At 41.8% G+C, this 27598-nt stretch overlaps 1 protein-coding gene across 5 annotated transcripts in view; it reads left to right on the top strand.

Annotated features, from left to right (window-relative positions):
- Nucleotides 1-27396, top strand: part of DCDC2 (doublecortin domain containing 2) — a 48752-nt gene extending 21356 nt beyond the window's left edge. For 4 of the 5 annotated variants that reach the window (XM_079984787.1, XM_079984788.1, XM_079984785.1 and 1 more), the window contains 8 exons: nucleotides 3491-3567; nucleotides 3655-3786; nucleotides 9425-9571; nucleotides 10729-10783; nucleotides 11748-11898; nucleotides 21757-21860; nucleotides 25526-25825; nucleotides 26870-27396. In XM_079984787.1, coding sequence (XP_079840913.1) covers nucleotides 3491-3567; nucleotides 3655-3786; nucleotides 9425-9571; nucleotides 10729-10783; nucleotides 11748-11898; nucleotides 21757-21860; nucleotides 25526-25825; nucleotides 26870-26974 — 1071 coding nt within the window. In that variant the 3' untranslated portion in view covers nucleotides 26975-27396. The remainder of the gene's footprint in view (nucleotides 1-3490; nucleotides 3568-3654; nucleotides 3787-9424; nucleotides 9572-10728; nucleotides 10784-11747; nucleotides 11899-21756; nucleotides 21861-25525; nucleotides 25826-26869) is intronic. The other variant, XM_079984789.1, reaches the window with a different exon arrangement.
- Nucleotides 27397-27598: the final 202 nt, after the last annotated feature.

The raw sequence follows: 27598 nt of genomic DNA, 5'->3' as shown, positions 1-27598 counted from the left end.
TTGTTTTGCCTGTGAATAATTCAACCATTAGTGGGGCAGAAGAGCACATTCTGCATCCCCACACTGAACTCAAAGCACTCCCTTTCCTCTTCTGAAATGGCACAGGAGAAATCCCCGTGTGTTTATCAGAGTTGGCATCAGATCTCCCAGCCTCAATAAAATGCAAACAGTATGTAGCTACGGGCAGTGCAGGAGGCCTAAATATGTGAATCTGTCTGTCTCTACGAGAAAACACATACAAGATGCAGGTTTAGAGAACTCACTGCAGCATCTGCTATAAGCAAACATATATTTGGTATTTGGTATAATCAAATCTGTGAAAACAAAGCTCTTTTTATAACCAAAATGACAAATGTCTAAGCAAATATTTACTTAATCAGGAAAGCTGCAGAGTTAGCTGAATATTGTTTTTATTAGGGCTAACCAATTGCTCTTTTCAGATGAACTGATGAATGCTGTCCTTGCTCCTTAACCAATTTATCCATCTGATTTTCTAAACAAAGCCTATGAGAGTATAACTTGTATGGCTTTGATAAAAAAGATCCAATGAATGAACTGAGACTTTGAATGGGGTCAGTTGCTGTGAGCTCTTCCTTCCCTCTAACGTGTTCACTGGTTGTATGAAAAGGGATAATCATAGTGTATATGAACTTTTGTTTAAAGTTTTGTTTTTAAGAAAATAGATTTTTCTGAGAGAAGTTCGTTGCTTTACATATTTACTTGAAAATATGTATGGGCATATTTCACCCTTAATCTCTTTAATTCTCAGAAAATGGATTTTTTTACCTGATCACAGTGTAAACTCCAGAATCATGGAATGAGCTCATATCCAACTAATGCCTACTCTAAGTTGTTGTTGTTGTTGTTGTTGTTGTTGTTGTTGTTGTTTAGTCATGTCCAACTCTTTGTGACCCCATGGACCAGAGCACGCCAGGCACTCCTGTCTTCCATTGCCTCCCGCAGTTTGGTCAAACTCATGCTGGTAGCTTCGAGAACACTGTCCAACCATCTCGTCCTCTGTCGTCCCCTTCTCCTTATGCCCTCAATCTTTCCCAACCTCAGGGTCTTTTCCAGAGAGTCTTCTCTTCTCATGAGGTGGCCAAAGTACTGGAGCCTTAGCTTCAGGATTTGTCCTTCCAGTGAGCACTCAGGGCTGATTTCCTTCAGAATGGAGAGGTTTGATCTTCTTGCAGTCCATGGGACTCTCAAGAGTCTCCTCCAACACCATAATTCAAAAGCAACAATTCTTTGGCGATCAGCCTTCTTTATGGTCCAGCTCTCACTTCCATACATCACTACTGGGAAAACCATAGCTTTAACTATATGACCTTTGTTGGCAAGGTGATGTCTCTGCTCTACTCTGAGTAGACCAACTGAAATCAGTGGACTTATTTGTGTCTCTTGATTGCAGTAGGTCATGAAATGGTAATGCACTCATTTTTCCTGTTGTTTGATAGTTGTGTGTTTCAGGAGTGGTTTTTTTTGTCTGTATAATGATGTGCATTCCATTGTAACACGCTTAACAAATCAGCATAACTTTGTAATTATTCTCAAAAGAAAAAATAACATGCCTTGGTCACACCATGCACTCCCAAATGATTGGCTTATTTTAGAATGGAACTGTTTTGTTTTCCAGACGCACCAAAGGAGTGCAAAAATACTAATGACTCTTTGATTAGAGGCTCATTTAAAACTCAGATTGCTGCAACATCTATATTTGGAAGATATACACCCCTTCAGATATTTTTTGACCTTCCCACATCATTGCGAGGGTGGATTATTTCCACAAGGACTCAAGAAGGAAACATACTCTATAGCATAGCATCCTGTCGAGAAGCTTTGATAGGTTTCATCAGCTTGAGGAAACTAATTAATTGCACACTTCAGGGAATCTTTTCAATGGCTTGTTCTTTATGATTAGTGAGTCTTTCTTTATCTTCAATGTTAGAAGGGAACCATCCTCTGAAGTCACATGCAAAACACCATCTAGAAAAAGATTTGATTTCCCACTGGTTAGATGTGCCAGGCTGCCCCGTTAGCAGTCCAAATTCTGTAATAGTTTGCCTGAAACTTTTACTGGGGTATCGTAAGTGGGTAGTTCTGAGTGTATTTTAACTGCAGGTGTAGCTTACTGGATGTCAGTATGAGAATTGAGTGCAAGGATGTGTCATCCTGGAAGTTTTGAAAGGGCTCAGAAGTGCATCTGAATATATGTGTAGAAGCAGTGGGCTGTGTGGTTTTCTTTTCTGAAGGGTGGGATATAAATTGAAATAATAGTTAATAAATCATCATTGGAATCCATTACTGTCTAGATAAGTACTTCTACACATAGTCCTTGTGACCCACTACGTAGAGCAAAAGCTCTAGCAGTTCCTGAAAAGCTAGGGTGCTGAAAAATATTGCTAGTTTCTGAACACTTTCTAAGGAAATCTCTCCCTTTCCCTGGAACATCATGCTTCCAGTTCATGGTTCCTCTCTAATTCAAGAATTAAAGTTGCTTATCTTTTTGTGGTGGGTGCAAAAACAGCCTGTTACATAGGTGGCAACTCCCTGGGGACCTGGGTGACCCAGCCCGCACAAAATTCCCCATGAGGAGGCTGGGCACCCACAAATTTCGGTGCCAGTGCCATGCACACTCCATGGCACCCATGGCACCAGGCATCCATGGTGTGGGGCCAAGTTGGCACTTCTGGCCTGCTACCAACACTGCCTGCCACTCCCCTGAGATGGCCATTTTTGGGGTGCTTGTGCTGGCATAAGGGTTTTGGTTCAGCCAGCTGATGCCTGGCTCTGCCGGGAAGAGGGAACTATGGTGGTGACCTGATATCCAGGTCAGATGGGATCTGATGCTTATGCCAGAGATCCACCATTTCCCAACTCTCTTGTCCCTGTGGATTTTGGGGTTGGATTGTTCCCTAACACAGGAAATCTTTAAACATGGCACAGAAAGGATATATAGGATTAATAGGCTCAGATATGATCTGCTGAACTGGGTTTGGACTGCTTTTACAGAGTATTATGTCTAAACCAGTACTTTGCCTCATTTAGACATAAGGAGCTGTTAAGGTGGATATAGCTTGATAGCCTCCTGGCTGGTATCAAATGGGAGATAGGTTTCTTTCCAAGCCGCTGAACATGGACTATGAGAAACAGCCAAGAAATTAGCAGATCTGACACTGGGAGGCCAAATTTCCTGTGACTCAGCAACACCACTTGCAAATTCAGTAGGCACTAATTAACTTTTGAAGTTAAGGGAAGTCGTAACTACGATGAAGAAGAAAAACTAAGGATTTTGATGAGAAAGTGGAAAGCACAATGTCAACCAAAGCACAAATGAAACATGACTACAAATCAGAGTGGTATGTAATATGCTTAAGGTTCTGTTAGAAAATTGGTCCTGGGAAGAATAAGGTTAAGATTTTAAAAGTTGACATAATGACAAGTTGAGACAGAATCAGTTGCTGATTTATTTATTTTTTAAATCTTTCAGGTGAAGCCAGTTTCCCACAGCAGAATCAATGTGTCTGCCCGGTTTAGAAAGCCTCTTCAGGAGCCTTGCACTGTTTTGTAAGTTGGGTTTTCTGATAGGCAGTTTGAGCATCATTATTTTGAAGAACATCCAACTGATTGCAACTTTTCCTGTCCTCTTCTTAGCCTGATTGCTAATGGTGACCTCATAAGCCCGGCCGTGCGTCTTTTCATCCCCAGAAGAGCACTGAATCAATGGGATCATGTTCTTGAAATGGTTACTGAAAAGGTTACACTCAGAAGTGGCGCTGTGCACAGGTAAGATGACATGGCACGTTGTCAATGTGACCAAACTTTCAGGTTTTTGCTAGCAAGGTGCAGCTGAGCAGGACCAAGTTCTAGGAGAGAAAGTGCTGTAATGTACATATACAGAATAAACTGGGGTTTCAGCCCTTTTGCTACTTGGTAGAAGCTGCCAGCAAATGCATGAACTATTTGCTCGGTTGATGCTCTGCAGTGGTACCTGAAAGTGGTATTGGCTGCCTTGCATCGGCTGCAGCTGGCTAGTAGTGTCTTGCCATATAGGCAGCCTGGGAAATCCTTAGGTTTCCGCTCCGTAATTTCTCCTCACTACAATCTCCAGGCTTTAATAAGAATAAATATTACTGTATGCCTGAGCACACCTGGGTCGCCCCGTGTGCATGACTATGACAATGGCTCAGGTAATTAGGGGGCAGTGCTTGGGGGGAAATCACATTGGCTTAGATCATGGGTAGGCAAACTAAGGCCCGGGGGCCGGATCCGGCCCAATTGCCTTCTAAATCCAGGAATCAGCATGTTTTTACATGAGTAGAATGTTCCTTTTATTTAAAATGCACCTCTGGGTTATTTGTGGGGCATAGGAATTCGTACTTTAAAAAAAAATATATATAGAGTCCAGCCCCCCACAAGGTCTGAGGGACAGTGGACTGGCCCCCTGCTGAAAAAGTTTGCTGACCCCTGGCTTAGATCTTCCCCGTGGCCAAACTATTCTAGGACTTCTGTGCTTCCGCCTTCTCACCTTTGCTTGAACACCGTTCTTCATTCCCTTGTTCACAGTAAGTCAAAAGCCACATTCAGACATTCAGAGTGAAGAGGGCAGCAGAGGCACACTGCCCCGTCCCCAACATTTCTGCCCCATGTGAGTCACCTTGACTTCCTATGTTCAGTGTGAAGGTCTGAAGGGAACACAGAAGTCTCCAAGAGACCAGGAACCCTGTGTTCATATGAACATGCTTAGAAACCCCTTTTAGAGATCTTTCCACTCAATATGGAACAGTTGGGGCAGCACTTGAAAGACAGGGATGGTGTACATCTGGATTGGGGGTTTTCAGTTCTGCTTTGAAAGCAAACTGGTCCAGGTCCAGAAAAGAACTTTTGTTTGAGAAAACCTAAAAGGTAAAGCATGTTACCTTGAGAGGCATTTGTACAGCACACTGTGTTTCTTCCCTTTTGTTTTTTCCATGTTTCCTGTAAATCCAGTTTTTGCATTTGATTTCTTAAAATGTTAGAGGACACATTGAGCTAGCTAGTACGATTTATCATTGCTTGTTTAATAATTAACAAATTAGCTATTGTGAGTTGTGGTAGCTGAACTATCATTAGCTTAGCTTCCAGTAAAGGCCATTGATTCTGAAAAACATAAAAACTCTTCATTAAAGAAATGGATGCAACATTTAGAGGGTTCAGTACAGCCAAGACCGATCTGAACATTAGTGTGGGCTTTTTCCTCAATTACACACATCAGTAGCCATATAAATGGCACGGCTTGTGCATTACATTTCAGTTGTGTGGCGAGTTCCTGTAGGAATAAAGACATATGACACCGTTATTTTAGGTTCATGGGCTAAAATTGGCCACAACTTTATTGGTTACAGGTGATGAGCAGTATTGGCTTAGGCACTGGTCCTATCCGACTATCCGACTTCAGCCTGATTGCTTGAAGACCAGGAAGGGTTAACACCAGCAGGGGGAGCCCTGCTGATGCACATCAACTAGGCACTTCCCCGGGGTCACCGCTCAGGGGCGTGCCTTGGGCCCTGGCCTCCATAGGCTTTGGATGGGGTCACGCCCCCTGGAATCCTTTACCGGACTACCCTTCAATATCCGGGGAAGGTGATGGCGCTCCCCTCCCCTTACATCTACATAACAATACCCATACCAATGCCTAACCGCCGAAAGTTGTGATGATTTGCTACGAGGTAGGCGAAAAACCAAAGAATGAGTGGCCAAAAAGGGAGATCCTCGGCTGCGCTTGCCTTAAATGCGGCAAGCCACACCCCCTGAGCCAGCTGATTGGCTGGCTAGGGGATGACGCGGCAGAGGATTCCCCAGATGGTGCGGGGCTGGGAGCCACCCCCGCGCATGTGTTGGGGACGTGAAGCCCGCAACACCACCTCCTCCCGAGGTCAGAAGTGGCTTTGTGGATAATGGGGGCACTTACTTGACCTCCCGGCAGCAGTGTTGCTGTTGTTTACTGAGAGGGGTAAGGTGGTGGGAAGTTGGCATTGCAAATGTACCAGTAGGAGTGCTGGATTGGCCCTGCTAGTGTGTTTCCACGTTGCCACCCTCCCCATTGTCTTGCTCCTCCCACTTCCCTTCCAGGAAGCAGCAGTGACTCCCCTGCCAGGAAGGAGGTCAGGTTAGTGCCACTGCCTCACCACACTGTCCACTGATGCAACATTTCTGATGCCTCAGAGATGCAGGCAGACCATGCAGGGGTGGAGAACTGCATCTGGCTGGTGGGCCAGATTCTCATTTCCCTGCTCCCTTGCAGGCCAAATTTGCTAAGTGGATGTGACGTTCCAGCCTGACAGCTCTGAGCACATCCCTGTAGTTTGCACATGCCTACAGCCACTTCTGCCTGAAGCAGAGGACCTGTTTAGATTGGGCTGCAGAAGTTGTAATTCCCAAGGAACCTTCATCCTATGCACACAAGCTCCATTTGACCATGTGAACTCCAGAGTCTAAGGGCTGTTCCCTCAGTTATAATTCTAGTTAATGGAAGAATGCCTATCAATCACATCTGTGATAAAAATCACAGCATGGGAAACGCGTGTTTATGTTTGCTTGAGTCATGGCTGGTGCGCTGCATCACCCTGTTTATGGTGACTGCTCCAGTGATGGGTGGTCCCTGACTGTGGCAACATTGGGAATTAGTGGTAACTGGTTGCTCATGTGAGAGAGTTTTGTTTTGCATAAGCTGAATAAAAACGGAAACATCTGCTTGCAGTATAACCTGTGTATGGTGTATTACCTCTGCACCAATATACCGTATTTTTCGCTCTATAGGACGCACCGGGCCATAGGGCGCACCTTGTTTTAGAGAGGGAGAACAAGAAAAAAAAATTCTCCCTCTCTCTGCTCAGCGCCCCTTCAGCGAAGCGGCAGGAGAAACGGAGCCCCTTCCATTTCTCCTCCCGCTTGGCTAAAGGGGCGCTGCACAGCTCTCCCTCTCTGCTGAAGCCAGGAGAGTCTGCAGAAGCCTGCAGAGCACAACGGGAACTCGCGCTGCGCTCCGAAGGCTTCAGGCCGCTATCCCTGAAGCCTGGAGAGCAAGAGGGGTCGGTGCGCACCGACCCCTCTTGCTCTCCAGGCTTCAGCGAAAGCAACGCAAAGCCTCCGAAGCGTGGAGGGAGCGCTCCCTCTGTGCTTTGGAGGCTTCGCGTTGCTATCGCTGAAGCCAAGGAGCCTGCATTCGCTCTATAGGACGCACACACATTTCCCCTTAATTTTTTGAAAACATTACGGTACTTGTCTAAAATCTTACCTACTTGTCTAACCTCATTGGGACAAACAGGTCTTCTGTCTCACTTGCTATAGACAGTGGAATTTGCTGCCAAGGAGTGTGGTGGAGTCTCCTTCTTTGGAGGTCTTTAAGCAGAGGCTTGACAACCATATGTCAGGAGTGTTCTGATGGTGTTTCCTGCTTGGCAGGGGGTTGGACTCGATGGCCCTTGTGGTCTCTTCCAACTCTATGATTCTATGATTCTATTCTATGACTTTATTTATTTATTTATTCATTCATTCATTCACAATGATTCACATGTTTATTTCCTGCCTTCCTTCAAGGAGCTCATGGCTGTGTACATCAGGCTCTAAGGCTGTCCATTAAGCTTCATGGCCAACTGGCGATTTGGTCCAACTCTCTCTCCTATACTATGCAGACTCACTGAAAATTTGGCTGCCATCACAACCTACCTTGTGTAAAACTTCACTTTAAACTTGCAGCAAAATTGGTGAAGGCCAATTCCTTTTTTCTTTGCTTAAAAAGCAAGAAAGAAGTAATGTCCACTACTGAATTCAGGGAGGAAATTAGTGAGGTTTTCTAATAACTTCAGAAGTTTATCCTGTACTGTTGTGTCTTGCCAATGATAGGGTTTAATGATTGCATTTTACTGTTGAATTATTTAATGTTGTTTTATACTAATTGGAAAGTGCCTTGCGATCACTTGTCTGAGTTGAAGGGTCATCTAGAAATTTTGTGAAATAAATAAATTTCTTCATGTCACAGTTTTTTTTTAATCTTATAAGTGACATTCGGGTTCATTTCCATCAGCTAACATTTCAATATGGGAAACATCCCCAAGGGTTACTAGTATAGTGAATGCTCTGTGACTGCATGTCAAACAGTAGTTTAGCTACATGCACAATAACCCAGTTAGGCTATGGGAAATTCAAGTAGACGTGCACATTTTAAGAAATCAGTTAGAATTTCTCAAAATCTGGCCAGTTCTAAATGGGTTTTGTTGGCAATCTGTGTTGGTGTCAGTATTTTTTCTTAATAAACTCAGAGCTTTTCTGATCTGAGGAGCACATTGCAAAGTTTAAGTGGACAACACAGTCAATGATCAGTATGGAGCTATGTGGAAGAATTATTGAACTCTGAGCTCAAGTACTTAAAAGTGTGACGTTTCCTTTAAGGGGGCCTTACACTTGCTGAATTCTTTGAGGTTTTGACCAGTAGACTGCTGAATAATTAACTACACTGATTTCCCATCAGCATTTTAAAGCACACTATAGATGAACTGGCCTTCCATCCCATCTAGTGGCTCTTATTAGTGGTGCAGGTGTGGAACAGAGCTTCCCAGGATATTTAAGAGGTGCTGGTAGATTTGCCTTTTTGTTTGGTATAACATAAGTGGTAGCAAAATGCTAAGTTTGGTTTCTGCAAATGATAGAACACGCCCCTCCCCAAAAAGGTATTCTAGGAAACCTGAAATTTCAGAGTTATAGAGAGTGAGCCCGGCTTCGGCTGGGGAGAGTGGGATATAAATAAAATTCATTGTTGTTGTTATTGTTGTTGTTGTTGTTGTTATTGTTGTTATTAGATCAGCAATATAAGCATTTAGCAATCCTGCACCCCTCAAAGCCAACAGTTCGACTGAGCTTAGATATTTCAATATTAAGCAACTGAAAAATGCTTTTAAAGAAACAGCTCAAAAATTGTTGTTAAAAACGAGAAGCGTTGTCACTGTTTCTAAGAGAAAGGACAGAGCGAGTACTGATAAAGCTTACATGGAAAGGCATTGGAAAAGACATATTGTATTAGACTTGTTTCCTCTACAGCTTGGGACCAAACTCAGGTAGGGTTAGGAAAGAGCCCTGGCTGAAACCCTGGAGAAACCACTGCCAGTTGGCACGACAGACTAATTGGTCTGATGCAGTATAAGGCAGCTTTCTGTGTTCCTAACACACAACTGGTGGGAGCCCTGCTAGTGGTTCTTCAGACAATTCCTTCCAGTTTAGTTGACATTGTTCCATTGATAGGGCAAAGTGGGCACCAAGGGCAAATTCTTCTCTCTTCTGGAAGAGGGCTCACACTGTACCACTAGATTTCTCAGTGCTTAGTTCACTCTTTGAAGGGTGTGGGTTATTTATTTCAGTTGCTAAAGGAAAGTGCTCATATATTTTACAGGCTCTACACTTTAGATGGAAAACCTGTCGAGAGTGGGATGGATTTGGAAAATGGGCAGTTTTACGTCGCGGTTGGCAGAGACAAATTTAAGAAGTTGCCCTATAGTGAATTGCTGTTCACCAAGTCCACCATGAGGCGATCGTATGGGTAAGTTTAATGGGTTTTTGTGCTAGCCATATTTATGAACATGAATTATGATAATACAGTGTCATGAATCCAGGTGTGTACTGCAGCTAAGCCCATTTTTTGACGTGGATGGGATTTTTGTAACTTTTGGGTTCTATAGGTGAGAAAAAGTTACACAGTGCAGCTGCAATTGCTGCTGGTATCTGTTTCTTTTATTGCCTAGTTCATATGTTTTGCTTGTTTATATGAGCATCTAAGTTATGATTACTTGCACAGACAAAAACATATAGTGAATTAGACCCGAAGCAACAGGTTAGGAGGATAAAGAAGGGTTTTGCTTCATTTGACAGAGCGAAGATACCCTAAAGCTAGCTTAATTCACTCTAACCTCCTTCACACAGTGATAGATCAGAGCTCCTGTTTGAATAAACTGGTAAAATCAACGGTTCTCACTTGAGGAGTTTTCCATTCCTAGTTTTTCATAGCCTCTTGAACAAATTTATTTTGGCCTAGTTGCAAAAGTTACTGTCCTTCACAAGTGTTTTATTAGACCACAAATAAAAGAGCATTGTATGTAACTGCATGTAACTGCTTCCTCTGCAGTTGGTCTTTGAGATGACGACTATGGCTTGTGAATATCTGAAATGGTTTCTAGCATTTCAGTAATTTCTTATATTATATAGGGTCCTTCCAATGTATGACAATTGCAAAATAGACCACAAAATCATTTGCTTCTAAATACCTTGGGTTGTTCCAGATGACCTGATTCTGAGCATTCATCACGATTCATCTGCAGAAAGTTTGTGCAGTGGTTAAATTGTGTTCTCTGTTTATTTAGCATCCATTTGATTTGTTTGGGTGGATGTTATCCATCGTTACTTCAGTCAGTTGTTACTCACACTTTGCAGTGCATTTTGCCTCTCACTTTCCTCATTGCAGAAAGTCCATTTTGGGGGAATTGGGTTTGTTACGCAAGAGCAGCAAACTGATTTTGATTGTGCAACCTGGATTTGCCAGCACGTGATTGAATCGGACTTGGAAATAGTGACCGTCTAGAAGCACCCTTATAAAGACATTATGTTTGTTGGCAATAGATAGGCTGTTTCAGCATAATAATTCATGATGTTGAGAACATTCCAAGTGTTTTAAACCTGAAATACCATTATTGTTTCCTGCAGCTCAAAATCATCTTCACTACCTCCTATTGGTGGATCTGGAAAGTCTAAGGGGAGTGTAAGTATTCAGAAGTAATATATGTTTCATGGTTAAGCAGCTTGTTTAACTCTATCAGATAAGATGTCACAAGCATTCTTTGGATACAAAAGAAAAGCACAAAGAGAAGAAGTTTAAGAGACTTGAGCTTCTTATTTCCTTTGCATGTTTGTAACCAGCAAAATTGTATGAAATAATGCCTCTGTCATCAAATATATTACTTTCCAACCTTAAATCCAAAGCATGCTCTTGGCAAGATTCCAGTTTGGGAATGTTGATAATAAAACTGATTTTGTATGTGTGCACTTGAAAAGGATGCTTGCAGTGCAATCCTGTTAATGTCTTGTTAAAAGTAAGCCCCATTGAAATTGATGGGGGTTTACTTTCAGGTCCATAGGTAAAGGCACCCCTGACTATTAGGTCCAGTCGTGACCGACTCTGGGGTTGCGGCGCTCATCTCGCTTTATTGGCTGAGGGAGCTTCCGGGTCATGTGGCCAACATGATGAAGCCGCTTCTGGCGAACCAGAGCAGCGCACAGGAATGCCGTTTACCTTCCCGCCGGAGCGGTACCTATTAATCTACTTGCACTTTGACGTGCTTTCGAACTGCTAGGTTGGCAGGAGCAGGGACTGAGCAATGGGAGCTCACCCCGTCGTGGGGATTCAAACCATTGACCTTCTGATCGGCAAGTCCAGGATCAGTGGTTTAACCCACAGCGCCAGGTCCATAGGTGTGTATATATCAGGCATGTCCAACTTTCAAGAGACTGTGATCTATTCCCACTATAAAAAACTGACAGTGATCTACCAAAGTTGTTGAGGTCATTGAGCTTTTTTTGGGGGGGGGGCGGGGACCACGGACCAGTAGATCGCGATCAGCCTGTTGGGCATTCCTGGTATATATGATTGCAGCCTATGTAAAGTTCTGTTTTAAGTTTTCACAAATTAAATAGTCTCCTTCTCCTTTTTGTGATGGAACCACCAGTCCAAATCTACTGACACAGAAGAAAAAGTGTCCTCTCCTCAACCTCCAAAGAGAAAGGAAAAGCATGTACAGAATCAAGATATTAAAAAACTTGCTAAATCAAAAGAAAACGTAAAAGCAGTGACCAGATCTCATGTTCCCCCAGAAAATGGTAAGTACCTGAAGACCCTATTTTAAGGAGTAACAAGAACAGTGGCTAAATCTTAAAGTTTGGCCGCCATTACTATTTGTGACTCTTGTGCTTTTATCATGAGGGAGTATGAATTTTGCTAAAGATTACTGTTTCTAGACATGGCCCTCTTAACTTAAAGATATATATATATATATTTAAATGCCCCCCTAGACTGTCAGGAAAGCCTGTCCATGAAATACACCCGTTGGGAAAGGACAGGGTTGCTTTGCATTTTAAATCCCTTCCATTGATTAGGCTGTTCACGTCTTTTGCTTCCTGCACATCCCCCAGGTAAATGAAGGAGGAAGCGGCGATTGCAGTCCTGGTACCGTATTTTTCACCCTATAGGACGCACTTTTCCCCCTCCAAAAATGAAGGGGAAATGTGTGTGCGTCCTATGGGGCGAATGCAGGCTTTCGCTGAAGCCTGGAGAGCGAGAGGGGTCGTGCGCACCGACCCCTCTCACTCTCCAGGCTTCAGGAAGCTATCCCCCCAGCCCCGCAAGCTCCCAGAGCGATGCCGAAGCTGCACGCAGCTTCAGCATCGCTCTGGCTCCTGTTCTGGGGGCTGGGGTCGGGGGAAGCTTGGGCTTCCCCCGCCCCAGCCCTGCGCCTGGGAAAAAAATAATAATTCCCCCCTTTATTTCCCCCCCAAAAATCTAGGTGCGTTGTATGGGCCGGTGCGTCCTATAGGGCGAAAAATACGGTATATGCACACCGCAATGTCATTGCGCAGGTGTGGGTATCACCTCCATTCCTGGGGCTGCCTACATCCGTTTTCAAATGGACATACAGCAGGGTAATGCAGAAAGAATCAATCCTCAGTGAGCTTTTATCTTCGGAATGAAACCAGTTTCTCAATAAGCTCTTTTAAGGGGCAAAAAATACATAATAGAGTTAGACCAGGCTTCCTCAACCTTGGCCCTCCAGATGTTTTTGGCCTACAACTCCCATCATCCCTAGCTAGCAGGACCAGTGGTCAGGGATGATGGGAACTGTAGTCTCAAAACATCTGGAGGGCCAAGTTTGAGGAAGCCTGAGTTAGACTATGTGTGAACTACATAGAACCCCCCCCCCCAAGTACTCAGTTTCCATTGATTCTTAAATTACACACACACACACACACACACACACAGAGAGAGAGAGAGAGAGAGAGAGAGAGAGAGAGAGCGCCTAAGAATCTGTAGGGGATATTCCCAGCCTTGGTTCATTTTATCCAAAAGAGAAAGAAAGATGGATTATATATTGAGTAAAATGAATTCATATTCCATGCAGATCATAGCATCCAAGATTAATTTGTTCTGACGAGAACCTGTCTTCTCCGAAGGCCACATGCCACTTTCCTAGTCACCTAGTTCTGTTGTTGTTGTTGTTGTTGTTGTTGTTGTTTAGTTGTGTCCAACTCTTTGTGACCCCATAGACCAGAGCACACCAGGCATTCCTGTCTTCCACTGCCCCTGCAGTTTGGTCAAACTCATGTTAGTAGCTTCGAGAACACTGTCCAACCATCTCATCCCCTTCTCCTTGTGCCCTCAATCTTTCCCAACATCAGGATCTTTTCCAGGGAGTCTTCTCTTCTCATGAGGTGGCCAAAGTATTGGAACCTCAGCTTCAGGATCTGTCCTTCCAGTGAGCACTCAGGGCTGATTTCCTTATGGATAGGTTCGATCTTCTTGCAAGTCCATCTTCTGCAATCCTATTTCTGTTACTATACACTTAACAGAGGAAAGAGAACAATGAAGAATCCTAATTTGTCAATTGCTGCAGAGACTATGGTGTTTATTGGGCCTTCATCAGGGCAGCAGTTCAGAAGTGTTGAGGGACCGTTTTTTGCCAAAATGTTATAAGCATTGTCCTGAAGCTGAATTAATAGGCATTTGTATATATTCTTGAGCCATGAGTGTTTCTGCTACTTCTGAACATTCCATAAGTTAGCACAGGCCCTGCAGTCCTGAACACCAGGGATGAGGAACATGTGGTCTTCTAGATGTTGTTGGACTCCAACTCCCATCAGCCCCAGCCAGTATGGCCAATGCCTCAGGGATTATGGGAATTGTAGTCCAGCAACACCTGGAGGGCCACAGATTCCCCATCCCTACTGTGCACATGAAGAATTCCTATGGCCCAGTTTGCACATCACAGTAAACCACAATTAATGGTTTATTAAGAAACAAACCACAGTTGCTTCTGAACCAGGGATATTGGGGTGTGTTTTTTTTGTTCAAGCAAACTGCGGTCAGTAAGGTAAGGATTGTTCTTGTCTTACAGATGGTGTTTTCTTTTGCATGAAACAAATCTCAATCCCTGGTTTAGATGTAATACTAAAACAGAGGTCATGGTTTGGTTTTGCCACACATTACTAGGGAGGAGCAATGTGGGAGATTGGCAAATTCATGGTAGGAATAAAAAAATCTTTTAGGATTTTTATTTTTTTTAAAATAATTTTTACTAACTGGCCAATCACATCAAATTAAATCACATCATATAAATTCCGAATTACAAAGCCAAATTTTTAAATTTTGTTGGGGGAACCCATACTTCAAGATCCAAAGGGGAATTCAGATCATCTTCTTATTACTGCGTTAATGTCCAAATCAGTCCCAATCAGTCCAAACAAAGTTCATAATTCTATCCAGTCTTATCTTGGTGTTGCCACATCATATCTTGTTCGTATAATTTCTCTTTTTCCTTTACGATCTCTTCTGTTAGTCTCCTTAAGCCGATAGCAAGTGTAATAATCCTGTGTGGATTTCCCGTTCCTTCACTAAGTCCAGATGGTTTCCATATATCTCCTTCGTAGATAACATCACTTTATCCATCGTAAATTTTGGCATTTGTCGCTCTTAAGTCCCACCGAGGAGTTGATTCACGATATGTAAACAACTCTATTTCTCTCTTTCTCCTCCCATACCCAAGAGCTCCCACAATGCCTCACAAAATGGCGAACGGCATTTTTTCCTGACTGCGTCACTCCAAAACTCTTAGCTTTCCAGCTTCATCTTGAAACATTGCTTTGGATCGAAAGTTTATCTCCACACAGCCTTAAATCCACAGCTTAAGTCCTTAATTTCTGACTCATTAGGGGAGGGGGATTCTTGTTAAATCACATAAAAAGGTAGAGGCAGGTTTTCCCCCCTCCCCCCTCAGTCATTACCGTATCTTGACGTTCTTCTCGTATTTTATTGTTGTCTTGTTATCAGAGATCTCTTCTGTCAGCAGTATTTACTCCCCTTTTTCCTTGATGTATGTGCAATTAATCATGTCCAAATTATTTCTTTTAATGATCATTGCAACCAGCGGCGCGAATTGGGGACGGCGTCGAGGAGTGCCGAAATTCCCACAGGAGGGCTTTGTGCCTAGTGCCCCCACCCCCACAAATTCGGGGGTGGTATAGGGCACAGCAGGCAAGGGCCGTCCCCCCCATAATCCTGGGGGGGGGGTTAAGGAGGCTAATTACCCCCATCATAGCCTCCAAATTACCTCGTGTGGGTCGGAGAGATGTTATTGTCAGCCATCTTCCGATGCGCCACCTTTTAAGATTTTAATCCCCTGGCTTTACACCACATCTAAGCCTCCAAGGCAGCTCACATGAAACAATGAATTAATCTACTACAATAATGACCCCCAACCCCCTGAGCTAAAAAGCAAAAGCAAATTCAGCAGCCAACAACAACAGAGATAAAGAACATGAAAGCTAAACTCTAATTAAATGCCAGCAACTTGAGTGAACATAAATTAATTGGTGCTTCAAAATTAATCATGTAGGCACCTGATGAATTTAGCTGGGAAGTGTTAAGTATAATGTTGTGGAGAAGTTTTAAATTAACTGAATCCTGCATTCCTTTGAACCGTTTTCCTGAAGTTGAAATATGTGCGCTGGTTTACCACTGAGCCTTTTTAATTAAAACTTCTTTTTAATATGTAACTTGTCCCTTGTCCTGCTATCCAGAATGGAGACAAGGGACAAAATACTGGAGTAGGCTTGACCATGACTTTTGAAGATATGCAAAAGTGATTAACAGTCAACCTTAGCTATCCACTAACCTTAGCTATTCCTAACCTTCCTGTGAGACCACAATTTCCAGGAAGGAAAGGTGTCAATTGCTGCCTTACTCCTTAAAGTCATCTGCCTTAACCCTGACCCAGAGTAAAATGTGGAGCCAGCGGTACAGTTTCAGTTTTCCTTGGCTGTGCCAAAGGTATTCCATCACCTCTACAAGAGATGCCTCAATGTGATCACTAAATCATACTTTGTCCTCTAATCCAGACCCGTACTGATCTGTTCATAAGAACAGTCCAGGATTGTGGGCCCATTGTTGTTCAACCCTTTCAGCAGGTAGAACGAGCCTCCAAATTTCCTTTGTAGACTTCCTAGGAAAACATTATACCCCTCTTCCAGGAGTCTGAATCCTGGGGTCTTCTTGTAAGGAATTTGCCCTGCCACTGAGCTATGACTGCTACTCAAGCATTGCAGAACAAATGGCTACACCAACCAAATGATTAAGCAACTTAAACTGAACCAGAATGCCAAAATTAACCAAATAACAACCCTCATATGTTTTACTGCTGAGACCAAGGGCAAGGTGTCCTCCCACATTTCACATGCAGAAGTCAACTAGACTGTTAGTTAATTCTTTCCCTAACACTGTTTGGATGTGTGTCTGATTTCTCTAGGTACCAGTGCAGTTGTAGAGTGACACATACCTGGTAAAATGTACTCCTGGCCATTGTCAGGTCATCCAGGGACAATGCCTGCTCCAGGAGCACTACCAGACGTGTATTTTGTTTTTCACCAGCAGTGCAACCCCACTGAGGACCAGAGCACTGTAGTCATGCCTGGATTTAAGTTTCAGTTTGTTTACCAAGCCATGACTGATTATAAACATTGATTCAGGACATGAGTGCTTGTACTTCCCTAAGATCAGAAGATAGAAACAAGAGGTAGATCTGAGTGTCATAAGCAAACTAATGACACATCAGCATCCCAAGCCTCTAGATAATTTCTCATAGTGTTTACATATAGACCTGCTTATCTATATGCCTGCCAATCAAGAGCGGTACTCATTTTAAGGCTTAGGCAGATTCATATGGGTAGATAACCTAAGATTGGTCTTTGTGGAACCCTGTTCCCCAGTAGCCGCTAGTGGAACAGCAGTTTCGCAGCACCATCTTCTGGGCGGTATCCTCAGGAAAGATTGAGAGCCACTGAAAAACAGTTCTCTTTTATACATTTCTGCAAATGTGGAGACAATATATCAAATGTTATCTAATATCCAATGCCTTATTGTTACTTTTCTGCCAAATGGCCCATCTGTGGTTCTGTAATAATCAGTTCTTTGTTTCTAAAACATTATTGTGACTTTCTATAGAGAAAAAAACCCCACTATTGTATTTCTCATATAATAGAGTCCTTTCTTGTATTTCAAAGAGTCTTACTGTTTTAAGCAGGGCAGGTTAATCCCTGCATCCAGTTTTTAAATATTGTGTAACTTTAATTGTAGAGGTTATGCAGCAGGTGATAAAATGTCCCTTTTATTTTTCTGAGAAGGATGTGTAACAATTTGTGACTAGTTTGGGGCTGAAACTATTCCCCTCCCTTGAACCCTCCTTTGAAATGAGGGTTTTACTACCTGCAAGGTAATAGTTACCTGGAATATCATTTTGGCTTGGTTTGCTATACAAATTGAGGTTTTAATGTCTCTATGTATTCTTCATGCTGAGAAGTTGATAGGTATTCTTCTGAAAGACGAATAGTAATGCATTAGTATTTAGAGGAATTTTGGCAGTAATTTTCAAGAGTTGACATCTATCTATGTGGAGCATGCATGCATTAATGAGAAATACTTGCAAATGGATATTCTCATTAGGTGTGACAAGAAAGAGCAAAAAATGCCTCCACCCATTTGGTCCTGGCTTGCAATATATATTACAGCCTCTGAATGGAGGTTTGAGAAGCCTTTAAACAGAACAACCTGCTTTTTCTAGAAGGCGGCAGCAAAAGAATGGACAGGCTGGTTCAAGTCATTATGTGAATTACATAAGGTTTCATAATGTTATGGAACATAGGTGGTATATTATGAAAACCACATTCTGGTACCATCTCTGTATGTTACAGTTTTGGAGTCTTTGACCCTTACTGGAACCATTTTCTCGTGTTATGAAGACCTTTTCCATTATCTCTGGTTTCCATTATCTTACTGTTGTCGTCAACAATTTTTGCTGTGCTGTTCCATCTCTCTGAAACAGAGAATGGAGTTCTGCTTCATAAGATGTATTCTTTGCAACCTAATAGTTTGGGATCATTACCGTTGCTACAAGCAGAATGACGATAGGGTAACAGCACAGTCAAACAGCCATACCTTTGGGCCCTCTGGTTTATGATGCATAGTAATTTATTTTCCAGGAAAATATTATCACAAGGCGGTGTTTCCCAGCTATTCTTATAAAAGTGAACTCAACATATAAACATGACATATTGAATCTATGAAAATTAACACTGCCATGGTTGTTGGTGTGCATGTTAAAGAATTAATAATACCTGTGGTACGGTTCTGGCTTGCCTCTAGCCTGTCCCTTTAGGATTACTCAATTTCTCTAATCCTTCATAACATATAAGCAGAGAGGCCATGCCTCATTTATACCAGGCTTGCCTATGCCAACTCAGCTATGCCATGTATCTTCTATACCAGCTCAAGTTCCAGATTACCAGTTCGGCAATAATTCACACTTTTATATAACAACAGCAACATAACTTCCTGTCTCTGCTCTTGGCTGTTAAGACTCATTAAACTCCATGGAACTTATTTCTGAGTAAATGTACATAGGGCTTGATTGTTACTGATTCGGTGTGTGAGTGCCATGCCTATGGCAGAACGGAATGAGCTCATTGTTATCAGGAAACGGATTTTGAAAATGGTTCGGCTTCCTTCTCATCAATTTTTATTTCATTTCTGTTATGTTGCCCCTTAAAATATGTCTCTTCCTCCTGTTTTCTGTGAGAGAACATAGCAGAGGCCTCTGTTTTGTACACAAAAATGTTCCCTTCCCCTGAGAGATTTATAATTCTCTTGAGACATTTTAAAATGGATTCCTGCAACAATGCCAGTTTTTTGGTGTTTTGTTTGGGTGAAGATTAGAAAACAAGCTTGTATCCTCTTCATCCCTTTTGGGTATTTGTTGGATGTAATGAACAATGCGTTTATTATGGGTTTGTTTGTTTTTTTGCTTTATGAGGCAGCATCTGGTAAATGACATTAAATATTTTTTTGTAGTTACATTAACTTAGATACAGAGCTTACAGCTCTGTAAATGCCCCTGATTTCCATAAAATATTCAGGGCAGACTGTTATTACCATGATTATTTTCTCCCTAATGCTGAACTTCAATCAGTTTCAAATTTGAAATGTATTAAATGGCTATGCATAATACTACCATTTGTGCTGCAAGAATTTTTTTTATTGTTGGGGCTGCCTAGGAGGGGAACGTATGCAGGAACCATTAATTTTTTGTGTTTTATTATTTAACGCATATTGATTTCTTATTAGTTATTGGAATTTATAACTCATTTGCTATTTAATATAGTCATGTAATTTTCTTGTTTATCAATGTGTATCAGCGAGGTTCTGTCAATTGGAATGGAGATACTGAGCTGGATAAAGCAGAGAAATGTCTTTCAGTAGTTTCAGAGACGCAGGAGTCCAGATTCCCCCCCTCAGACATTAGCATAGGAAGCTATGCTACACACCAGCTTCCAAATGGTTCTTTCCATGTTCCCATGCTTTCTGCACTCACAGGACTCTAGCAGAAAGGTGCCGGACAGTCCCGTTTGCTGAATTGCAGCTGCTGCTTCCACATCTGCCACCAAGTTCCACTCTTTCTCCTCTTCTATGCATTGACTATCCCCCTTTTTTAATTAAATGTTATTGACTACAAAAAGGAATATCAAATAAGAAAAGAAATACAGAACAAATTTCATACATATACACATAAACATAATTATCTATACATCTATAAAGCAATATTCAGAAAGAAAGAGAGGGAGGGAAAAAGACTAAACGAAGTAAGAAAAAAGGAGTAAAAGAATAAAGAAGAAGGAAAGATTTTAAAATAGAAATTTGGAAAATAGAAAAGTGTTTGCCATAAACAACAGTTCTAGATCTATGCTTGCATACGGCTATATATTTCCATCTTGCAAGATATCAACCTTAATTAAAATGTTTTAAAAAGACTTCCACATTTACGCCACAGGTCTTTTATACTTCAGTCGCCATAACCTCTGTTCTTCATATCCTTCCTATAGGTTTTCCTTGATTTTTCACTTTACATTCTTTATATTTTTCACAAATTTTGGTAACTGAGCCCTGGTTTTGTAAATATTCATTTAGACAATCCCACTGTTTCTTGACCATAATCTTAGGTTTTCTCCTTATTAAATCCATCAATTTGGCTAACTCCAGGTACTCGCAGAGTTTTCCCAACCATTCTCTTTTTGTTGGAATGTTTTTTCTTTTCCAGTAACTAGCTATCAAAATTCTCACTATGCATTGACTATCCCTTGTCTAGGCTACTGCCTTGTGTTTTGTAGCAGGTGATTAATACAGCCATCTGATTTCTCCCCACAGGATAGAGTGAGGCAGTATATAAAGTTACTCTTCTATTTGCATGTTGTCTTTGTCTGAATGTTTAAAACATTCAGGAATATTTAATTCAAAAGGCGGAAATGCATGGCAAGCCAATTTAAAATACCAGTTGAAAAAATGCGGAAAGTTGCATGAACTGCTAGTACTGTGTGTCTCTCTGAGAAAGGAGTTGCAGATTGTGTGCAGCCACTGAGAAGGCCCTCTCATGTTTTCTCACTGTGTTCAAAAGCCAGAAACAAAATGGATCAGTGTTCCTATTTGCGAATACATCTCCTTTCTAAACTTGGGTTAGCCAAGTTTGGGTTGGTGACGCATTTATTGCTTTCTTCTTCTCCACCATGCTATGTGATATTTGTCTTCTTAGCCTTCCTTCATATATATTATAGTTATCCCATTTCTGTGATTTAATAATTATTTGAATCTATAAAAATATGTAATAATAACATACAATTTCTTTTCACTTGAAATAAATGAAATTGATTTTTGAGTAGTTCTTGGCAGATTTTCCTTATAACTGTCTTAAACCACGGTGGATGAAGCAAAGTACCAGTTGTTATCCGTGCTGAAAGAAATCTAATGGGTAAAGCTTTGTTGTCAAAAAATCAACCTGAGGGTTTTGTTAACATCTATTTTGTGAAACGTGTGTGCTATGTTTTCCTTTATAAGCATGTTTGATATTTAGTTGCTTTAAAGCTCAGAATTGAGCTAGTGCAACTTTTGACAAAGCATTAGCCTGAAGCCCAGATTCAACTAACCCAGCGTGCTAGTGGAAAGCTCATGGAAGGCTCATGTAAAGGCTCCCACTAGCACAACAGGGCTTTCTCTCCTCCTCTTCTGTGTGCCCCTGTGGCACACCCAAATCTTCTCCAGAGGGTCAGGAGAACTCTCAGAACAGTGCATGGGGGTGGGGGGAAGAGAGGAGGGAATTGTTCCATCCGGCAAGCAATAATGCTTATGCTGATGGAACAATTAGGAGAGCACAACACTGAATTCCTTCCAGTGGTTATTTTTGTTCTCTTTCCATGTAAGAATGCTGGTGCTCTTATAAAGCCAAAGCAAAACCGATGGGTGCATGTCTTAAATCTGTAAGAGTAAACACCTGTGAAGAACGAGAAACCTTTTCCAGGCTGTCCTTGGGTGCAATTCACTAACGTTGCCACACAGTGTCACAGTTGGACTCTGCTTCTTTCCAATTTCAGAGGAGGAAGGAATTTACAAGGCTGGCAAAAAGCGATCGGAAATGAGGGGGGCTGTGGAAGTCCAGGAAGATGAAGACACTCAAACTGAGGTCCCACTTGACCAGGTAAGCTGCAAGCTTTGAACAAGGGACTCATAATGAAAATAAGTTTGCAGTAAAGTTGTGGCTCATTTCTCTTGTGGTTTTCCACTGCTGTCATAACCATCCTTTTTCTGTTATTGGTAAACTGTTTCATTGGCTAATGTACTAAGACTTCCATTAGTGAAGGAACACAGACCTTTGAAGATGGCTGGCATTGGAATACCTAAGTTCCGTTTTCTGGTTTCTGTAACCTTTTTAGAACCTTATTCAATAATGGTCATTGAATATTGCAGCAATGTACTGTTAAAGCAAAAGCTTAGCTATTGAGTACTAGAACTTTCATACCAGCCACATGGATGGGTATAAAATAAACGGCAAAAAGTGCAAACCAGCATTAGATTTATGCAAAATGTTCCTGTTTTGCATTTGAACTGTTCTGAATACAAATAGTATTATGGCACTCAAGTTTCAAATAAACCACCCCCTATCAAAATCTGTAAGGAATTGAACTATGTGTGTGAAGTCAATAGAATGAATAACAGGATAAATGCTGTCACGTTCAGGATGGGTATCTTTCAATCTTTGTAATGGAGAATGATGTAATCCTCTGCCAGATTACAAGCATGAAGCAATATAATGATGAAAATCATAGGAGCCTGAAACTATCATTAGTTAAATCCCATAGTCATTTGTTTAGGGCAGCAACACCATTTGTGGAATAGGTCTCTAGAGTACGTGGAATGTAATAAAATATTATTGTTGGTCTCTTTATGATTGCTTTACTGATGTTGCATTGGACCAGTGAGGACAGCATGGGAATCTTGGAGATGTTAATAGGTTTGGAGCTTTTGAATTTCATGGCAGCTTTTCATTATGGTTTATCAACGTGTTTCAAACCTGGTGTTTGTGTGTTTGTTTGTTTGTTTGTTTGTTTGTGTGTGTGTGTATACATGCAGCTGCTGTGAATCTGTATCACCTTTGTTAGGCTAGAAAAAGTGGTGGTGGTGTCAATGGTAGCAGTAAATCAGAGGGAAATTGGTGTGGTGGCAGCAGCAGGGCCAGAGGAATAATAGACTTATAGAATTGGAAGGGGCATCTAGTCCATCTCCCTGCAGTACAGGAATCTCAACTAGATCATACATGACAGTTGGCCATTCAACCTCTACTTGAAGCCTCCAAGGACACCAGGCTAGTCTTCCTTCTAGAGGAAAAACAGATGTCTACATTGATTCAAGTTTTGAAACTGGCATCTGAGAAATACCCCTTGATGGAAGTGCTTTTGTTTTTAGTCACAGTATCACGAGTGAACCCTATCCTCTGGATCCTTGTGCAAATGTAAAGCATTCATGTTTAATGCCTTTTAATGGCTTTCTTACCCATGTTTGGCAGGTCTCTGGTTCAAAATCCTAATTGAGTTTCGCAATCAGGAAAGAAATGTTTGTTCTCAAGTGACACCAGATAAGAAAGGCACTTGTTGTTCAAGCATATAAAGTACTTTCTGATGGAAAGTCCTCAAGCATATAAAGTACTTTCTGATGCTAGGAAGTCCTCCATAGTAACTACAGTGGTACCTTGGTTTTCGAATGTAATCCATTCTGTAAGCCCGTTCGAGTTCTGAAACGTTCGAAAACCGAAAACTCAATACGGAAAATTCAATATGGAAGCCGTATGTCATGTTTGATTTCCGAGGCATGTTCGAAAACCGAAGCATTGTCAACGGAGATGTTCAAAAACCAAGGCACCACTGTAAATGGTATAAAGTAAAGTAACCAATAGACTTGTTTTCTGTTCATTTATAACACTGTCTATATGAAAGGTGGGCTGGATGCTGCCCAGGGAGGAGTGGGACTGATGGTACCCCAATAATGCTGGTCTTGGCTGGCCTGATTCAGAGTGGGGCCACTTAAGGAGAAGTACAAAATTGTAGAACAAAAGAGCTGGTCCTACTGCTAATTGGTAGTTCCTTGCAGAGGATTGAAGGGATGAAGGGGGCACATGGGAAGGTAGGAGAGCGAGGGGAAGTTCTCTTGCATTAGTGGAATTTGTTCTGCTTTGCCGCAACGTCTTTGGACTCAGCCCATTGAGACCTTTGAAATCTGACTTGTATCTTAAAGATTCATGCTTATGTTGGCACTCAGATATTAAAAAGGTAAAGGGATCCCTGACCATTAGGTCCAGTCGTGGCCGACTCTGGGGTTGCGGCGCTCATCTCGCTTTATTGGCTGAGGGAGCCGGCCAGCATGACTAAGCCACTTCTGGCGAACCAGAGCAGCACACGGAAACGCCGTTTACCTTCCCACTGGAGCGGTACCTATTTATCTACTTGCACTTTGATGTGCTTTCGAACTGCTAGGTTGGCAATGGGAGCCAACCGAGCAATGGGAACTCACCCCGTCATGGGGATTCAAACCGCTGACTTTCTGATCGGCAAGTCCTAGGCTCTGTGGTTTAACCCACAGCGCCACCCGTGTCCTGCACTCGGATATTACCACATTTCAAAATAATTTATTTATTTATTTATTAAAATTGCCAGCTGCCTTATGTATCCAGCCGAGAAGCAACGATTTCTTTCCCTTTTTCAAAAGTTTAAATTTTGTAAACAGGTGCTCCATTGTCACTTAGCAACCCTAGCTGGTTCGGGAACAAAATGTTTTGAGTTTTGCTTTGCTTTGTAAAGCATTTGGGATATACAACAAATCATTGTTCACTGGGAAATGGCAACGGTATTTAAGCATTGCTCATTTCTTCAAGCCTAAGTGCTCTCTGAAGTTGTGTTTACGCCTTGCTGTGTGTGCCTGTTAGGATCTTGTTTTTTCTCTTTTGTCTGAACGGCAATAGGTAATATCCGTAGTCAATGCCTAGTTACTTTTGAAAAGATGCTTTTAAAAAGTACTTTTTATTCAAACAGTGCTTTCCCAAGTTTTGCAGTGGAGTTACTTTCAGACTGTGATTTTACCTGCATTCTGTTATAGATGGGCTTATCTGAGCTGATTTTCGGAATCTGAAAAATTGGGTTGCTTGAGAATAGAGGCAAAAATCCAGAAAACAGCACAAATACAAAAACAGGCTGGCTGCTTGGTTGAATTACTGGGTGGTTATAAAAGAGGTTCAGCTAGGTCCCGTGTGTTCTGTCAAGGCATGATTGTGCTGTCTAAAATTATTACCGGTAAATTGGAATAATCTTGGTCAGGATATAAGGAACTACTTAATATCCAAGGGATTGCCTGCTCAGCTGGATATTTGACCTTATTGCTTTTTATGGCATTATCCATGCTGATATCATGTGATGCTTTTTAGCCTCCCATTAATTTCAAAGGAGCTTCCCATGTGGTTTGTGGAACAGATTTGTTGTTTCAGGGTATAAGAAGATAGATACCTTCTGGACTGGACCAAAGATCAACTTAATCCAGCATTTTGGATCCAACAGTTAGTTGCAGCTGGGAAGCTCACAAGACTCCCCTGTAGTTTGTCACCAGTATCTGGTTTTCAGAGGCCTACCTCCCTTATACCAGAATGAGATTGTTGAAACAGCATTGTGCTGTAGAGATGCTTGTGCTGTATCACAGTTCAGAGCCATTACTCTCTTTAATGTAGCTTTACCTTGGCTTGTCTGTGAACCTCATATATGTTCTTTATATATTAATCAAAAGAGCTGAGCATAACGCAATTTGGGTTTTTGGGTTTACTAGCAGCCAGCGGAAACTGTGGATGAGGAAGAGACCATGGCACCGGAACATCAAGCTCGGCATCAAGAAGACTATTCAGCTATGAATGGGGAGGCGGATCAGGGTGGAGAGACAGGGGAGGCCATCAATGGAACAGAAGAGAATCTGAATGGCCATTATGATGATGAGCAGCAAGGGCAGAACCTTGACCAGGATGAGCCTAGCAGTCATGCACATGGGGGAACAAATGAGGAAAACGGTGAACAGATGGATCACAATCGTCATGAAGAAGAAACAAAAGAAGGTACTGATGATCAAAAACAGGTAACATGTCTTTGCTCTTTCGATGTGCTACTGCTTCCATTTTTTCTGCTCTAACAATAGGTTTGTTTGCAGCCAGCATACTCCACAGCTGGATTTTCAGCTTTGGAGCAGCTCTTCTTGCCTTTTTGCAACCTTTTATATGAGGACGGTATATAATCTCATACTGGGTGATCCCAGTGGTAAAGCGTTCACATGTTGCATCGATGCTAATATTGTGATAATGTTGCAACCCTTACGTTTTCCGGTCACCAGTCTTCTGTGCACTCTGACCTCGTTTTCAGAGGTTACTTGGAAAACTGACTGCCGTGTTTTTGTAGTATCATAGCTGATGTGACAAGCCAAGTTCACGATCACTTTAATGGTGTGAGCCAGTGAACTGCGCATCCGGAAACCACATACTTTGTCTACACTCAAAAACCTGGTTTCAGCGCCACAAGCTGCCACCATGAAATTTCCCAGAATTGGAGAGTAACTTGTGCTCTTTAAAAATTGTACCTAAAGCAAGAAAAAACTCAAGCCACTTCCATTGCTTAAATAAAAAGTTAGGCTGGGGTGAATTAGCTTGTATAATCATGCTGCTATTTTTTTGTTACCCAGTTGTCCTCTTCACTTTTTTTCTTGCACATTAAAGAAGCTAGGATGCTGGTTTACTCATTTGTCATCATTTAATGGTTTCTAAAACTACTTGTTTCATACATGGCATGAAGAATTCAGTTGTTGTTGTTGTTGTTTTTATTCAAGCACATTATAGGCTAGTTGCCTCATCACTCAACTGAATATCTTGTGGCCCATCAAGCCAAACATAGTTCACCAGCCAGCTCTTGGTGGTGGCCTACAAGGGGTTTGATAAACCTTCAGAGATTTTCTGCCTTCTGGAACAGCAAAAGAAGGAGAGTTTCCAACCATCTCACATGGCTATGGATCTGCACTTGGCTTGATGGGTCCTGGTCATTGCAGGCTCTGCTTGATCACATCAACACATACAAAATAAAAATCTCTGCCATATGACAAGTTAAAATATGCCCCCCCTTTCTCTCTGTCTAGGATGATTCCAATTATGAGAAAACCTCCGCTCCAAGAGTCACCATCACCAGCCCACAGGAGAGTGAAAAAAACGAACAAACCAATGACTATGCGGCAGTAGCATAGACATATTTTGAAGGACATAGGTTACCAGAAAATGAAGGATTTACTATTTGGAGTGCAAAGCAATTTTGTGTGTCTCTGTGTGTGCTTTATTAATTTATAATGTGACAGTATGGTGGAGTTCCACCCACTGAACGCTGGCATGATAATGTGGTATACCAGAACTTAGATAATTAAATGAATAATTAAGAGGAAGATTGAATTATAGTCCCCAGATTTGGTCTTTCTCCAATGTGAATTCTAAGGGGAAACATAGGTGTTAATGGAATAAATACTGCTATTGCAGAATGTTGAATATTGAATATTGAACTAGGCCTAATGTGTACCCATGTTTGTTTAGAAGAGTTGAAGAATATTTTTGCGACTTTAAAATGGAGAGTCTGTAATATTTTTTTATAGCTGAATAAATCTCTTATGTACATGAATGTGGTGTATTTCCAGGATCTAATTTAGGGGTATAAGACAGAGTCTCACTTTGTGATATGGAGGGGGGCGGCGGGAATCACAACAGGATGGAAATTTATTTCTGCTATGCAGATGGGCTCTTGTGCATATGGGCAGTTACACTCATTTCAAAGGTATGTATGTGCAGATGTCCTCTCTTCCATTGAAAGCTACTGCAGATGG

This window comes from Podarcis cretensis, assembly GCF_951804945.1.
Source record: "Podarcis cretensis genome assembly, chromosome: 7".
Lineage (NCBI taxonomy): Eukaryota > Metazoa > Chordata > Lepidosauria > Squamata > Lacertidae > Podarcis > Podarcis cretensis.
The sequence above is the reverse complement of the archived record's forward strand: the minus strand, read 5'-3'. Positions and strand labels throughout refer to the sequence as shown.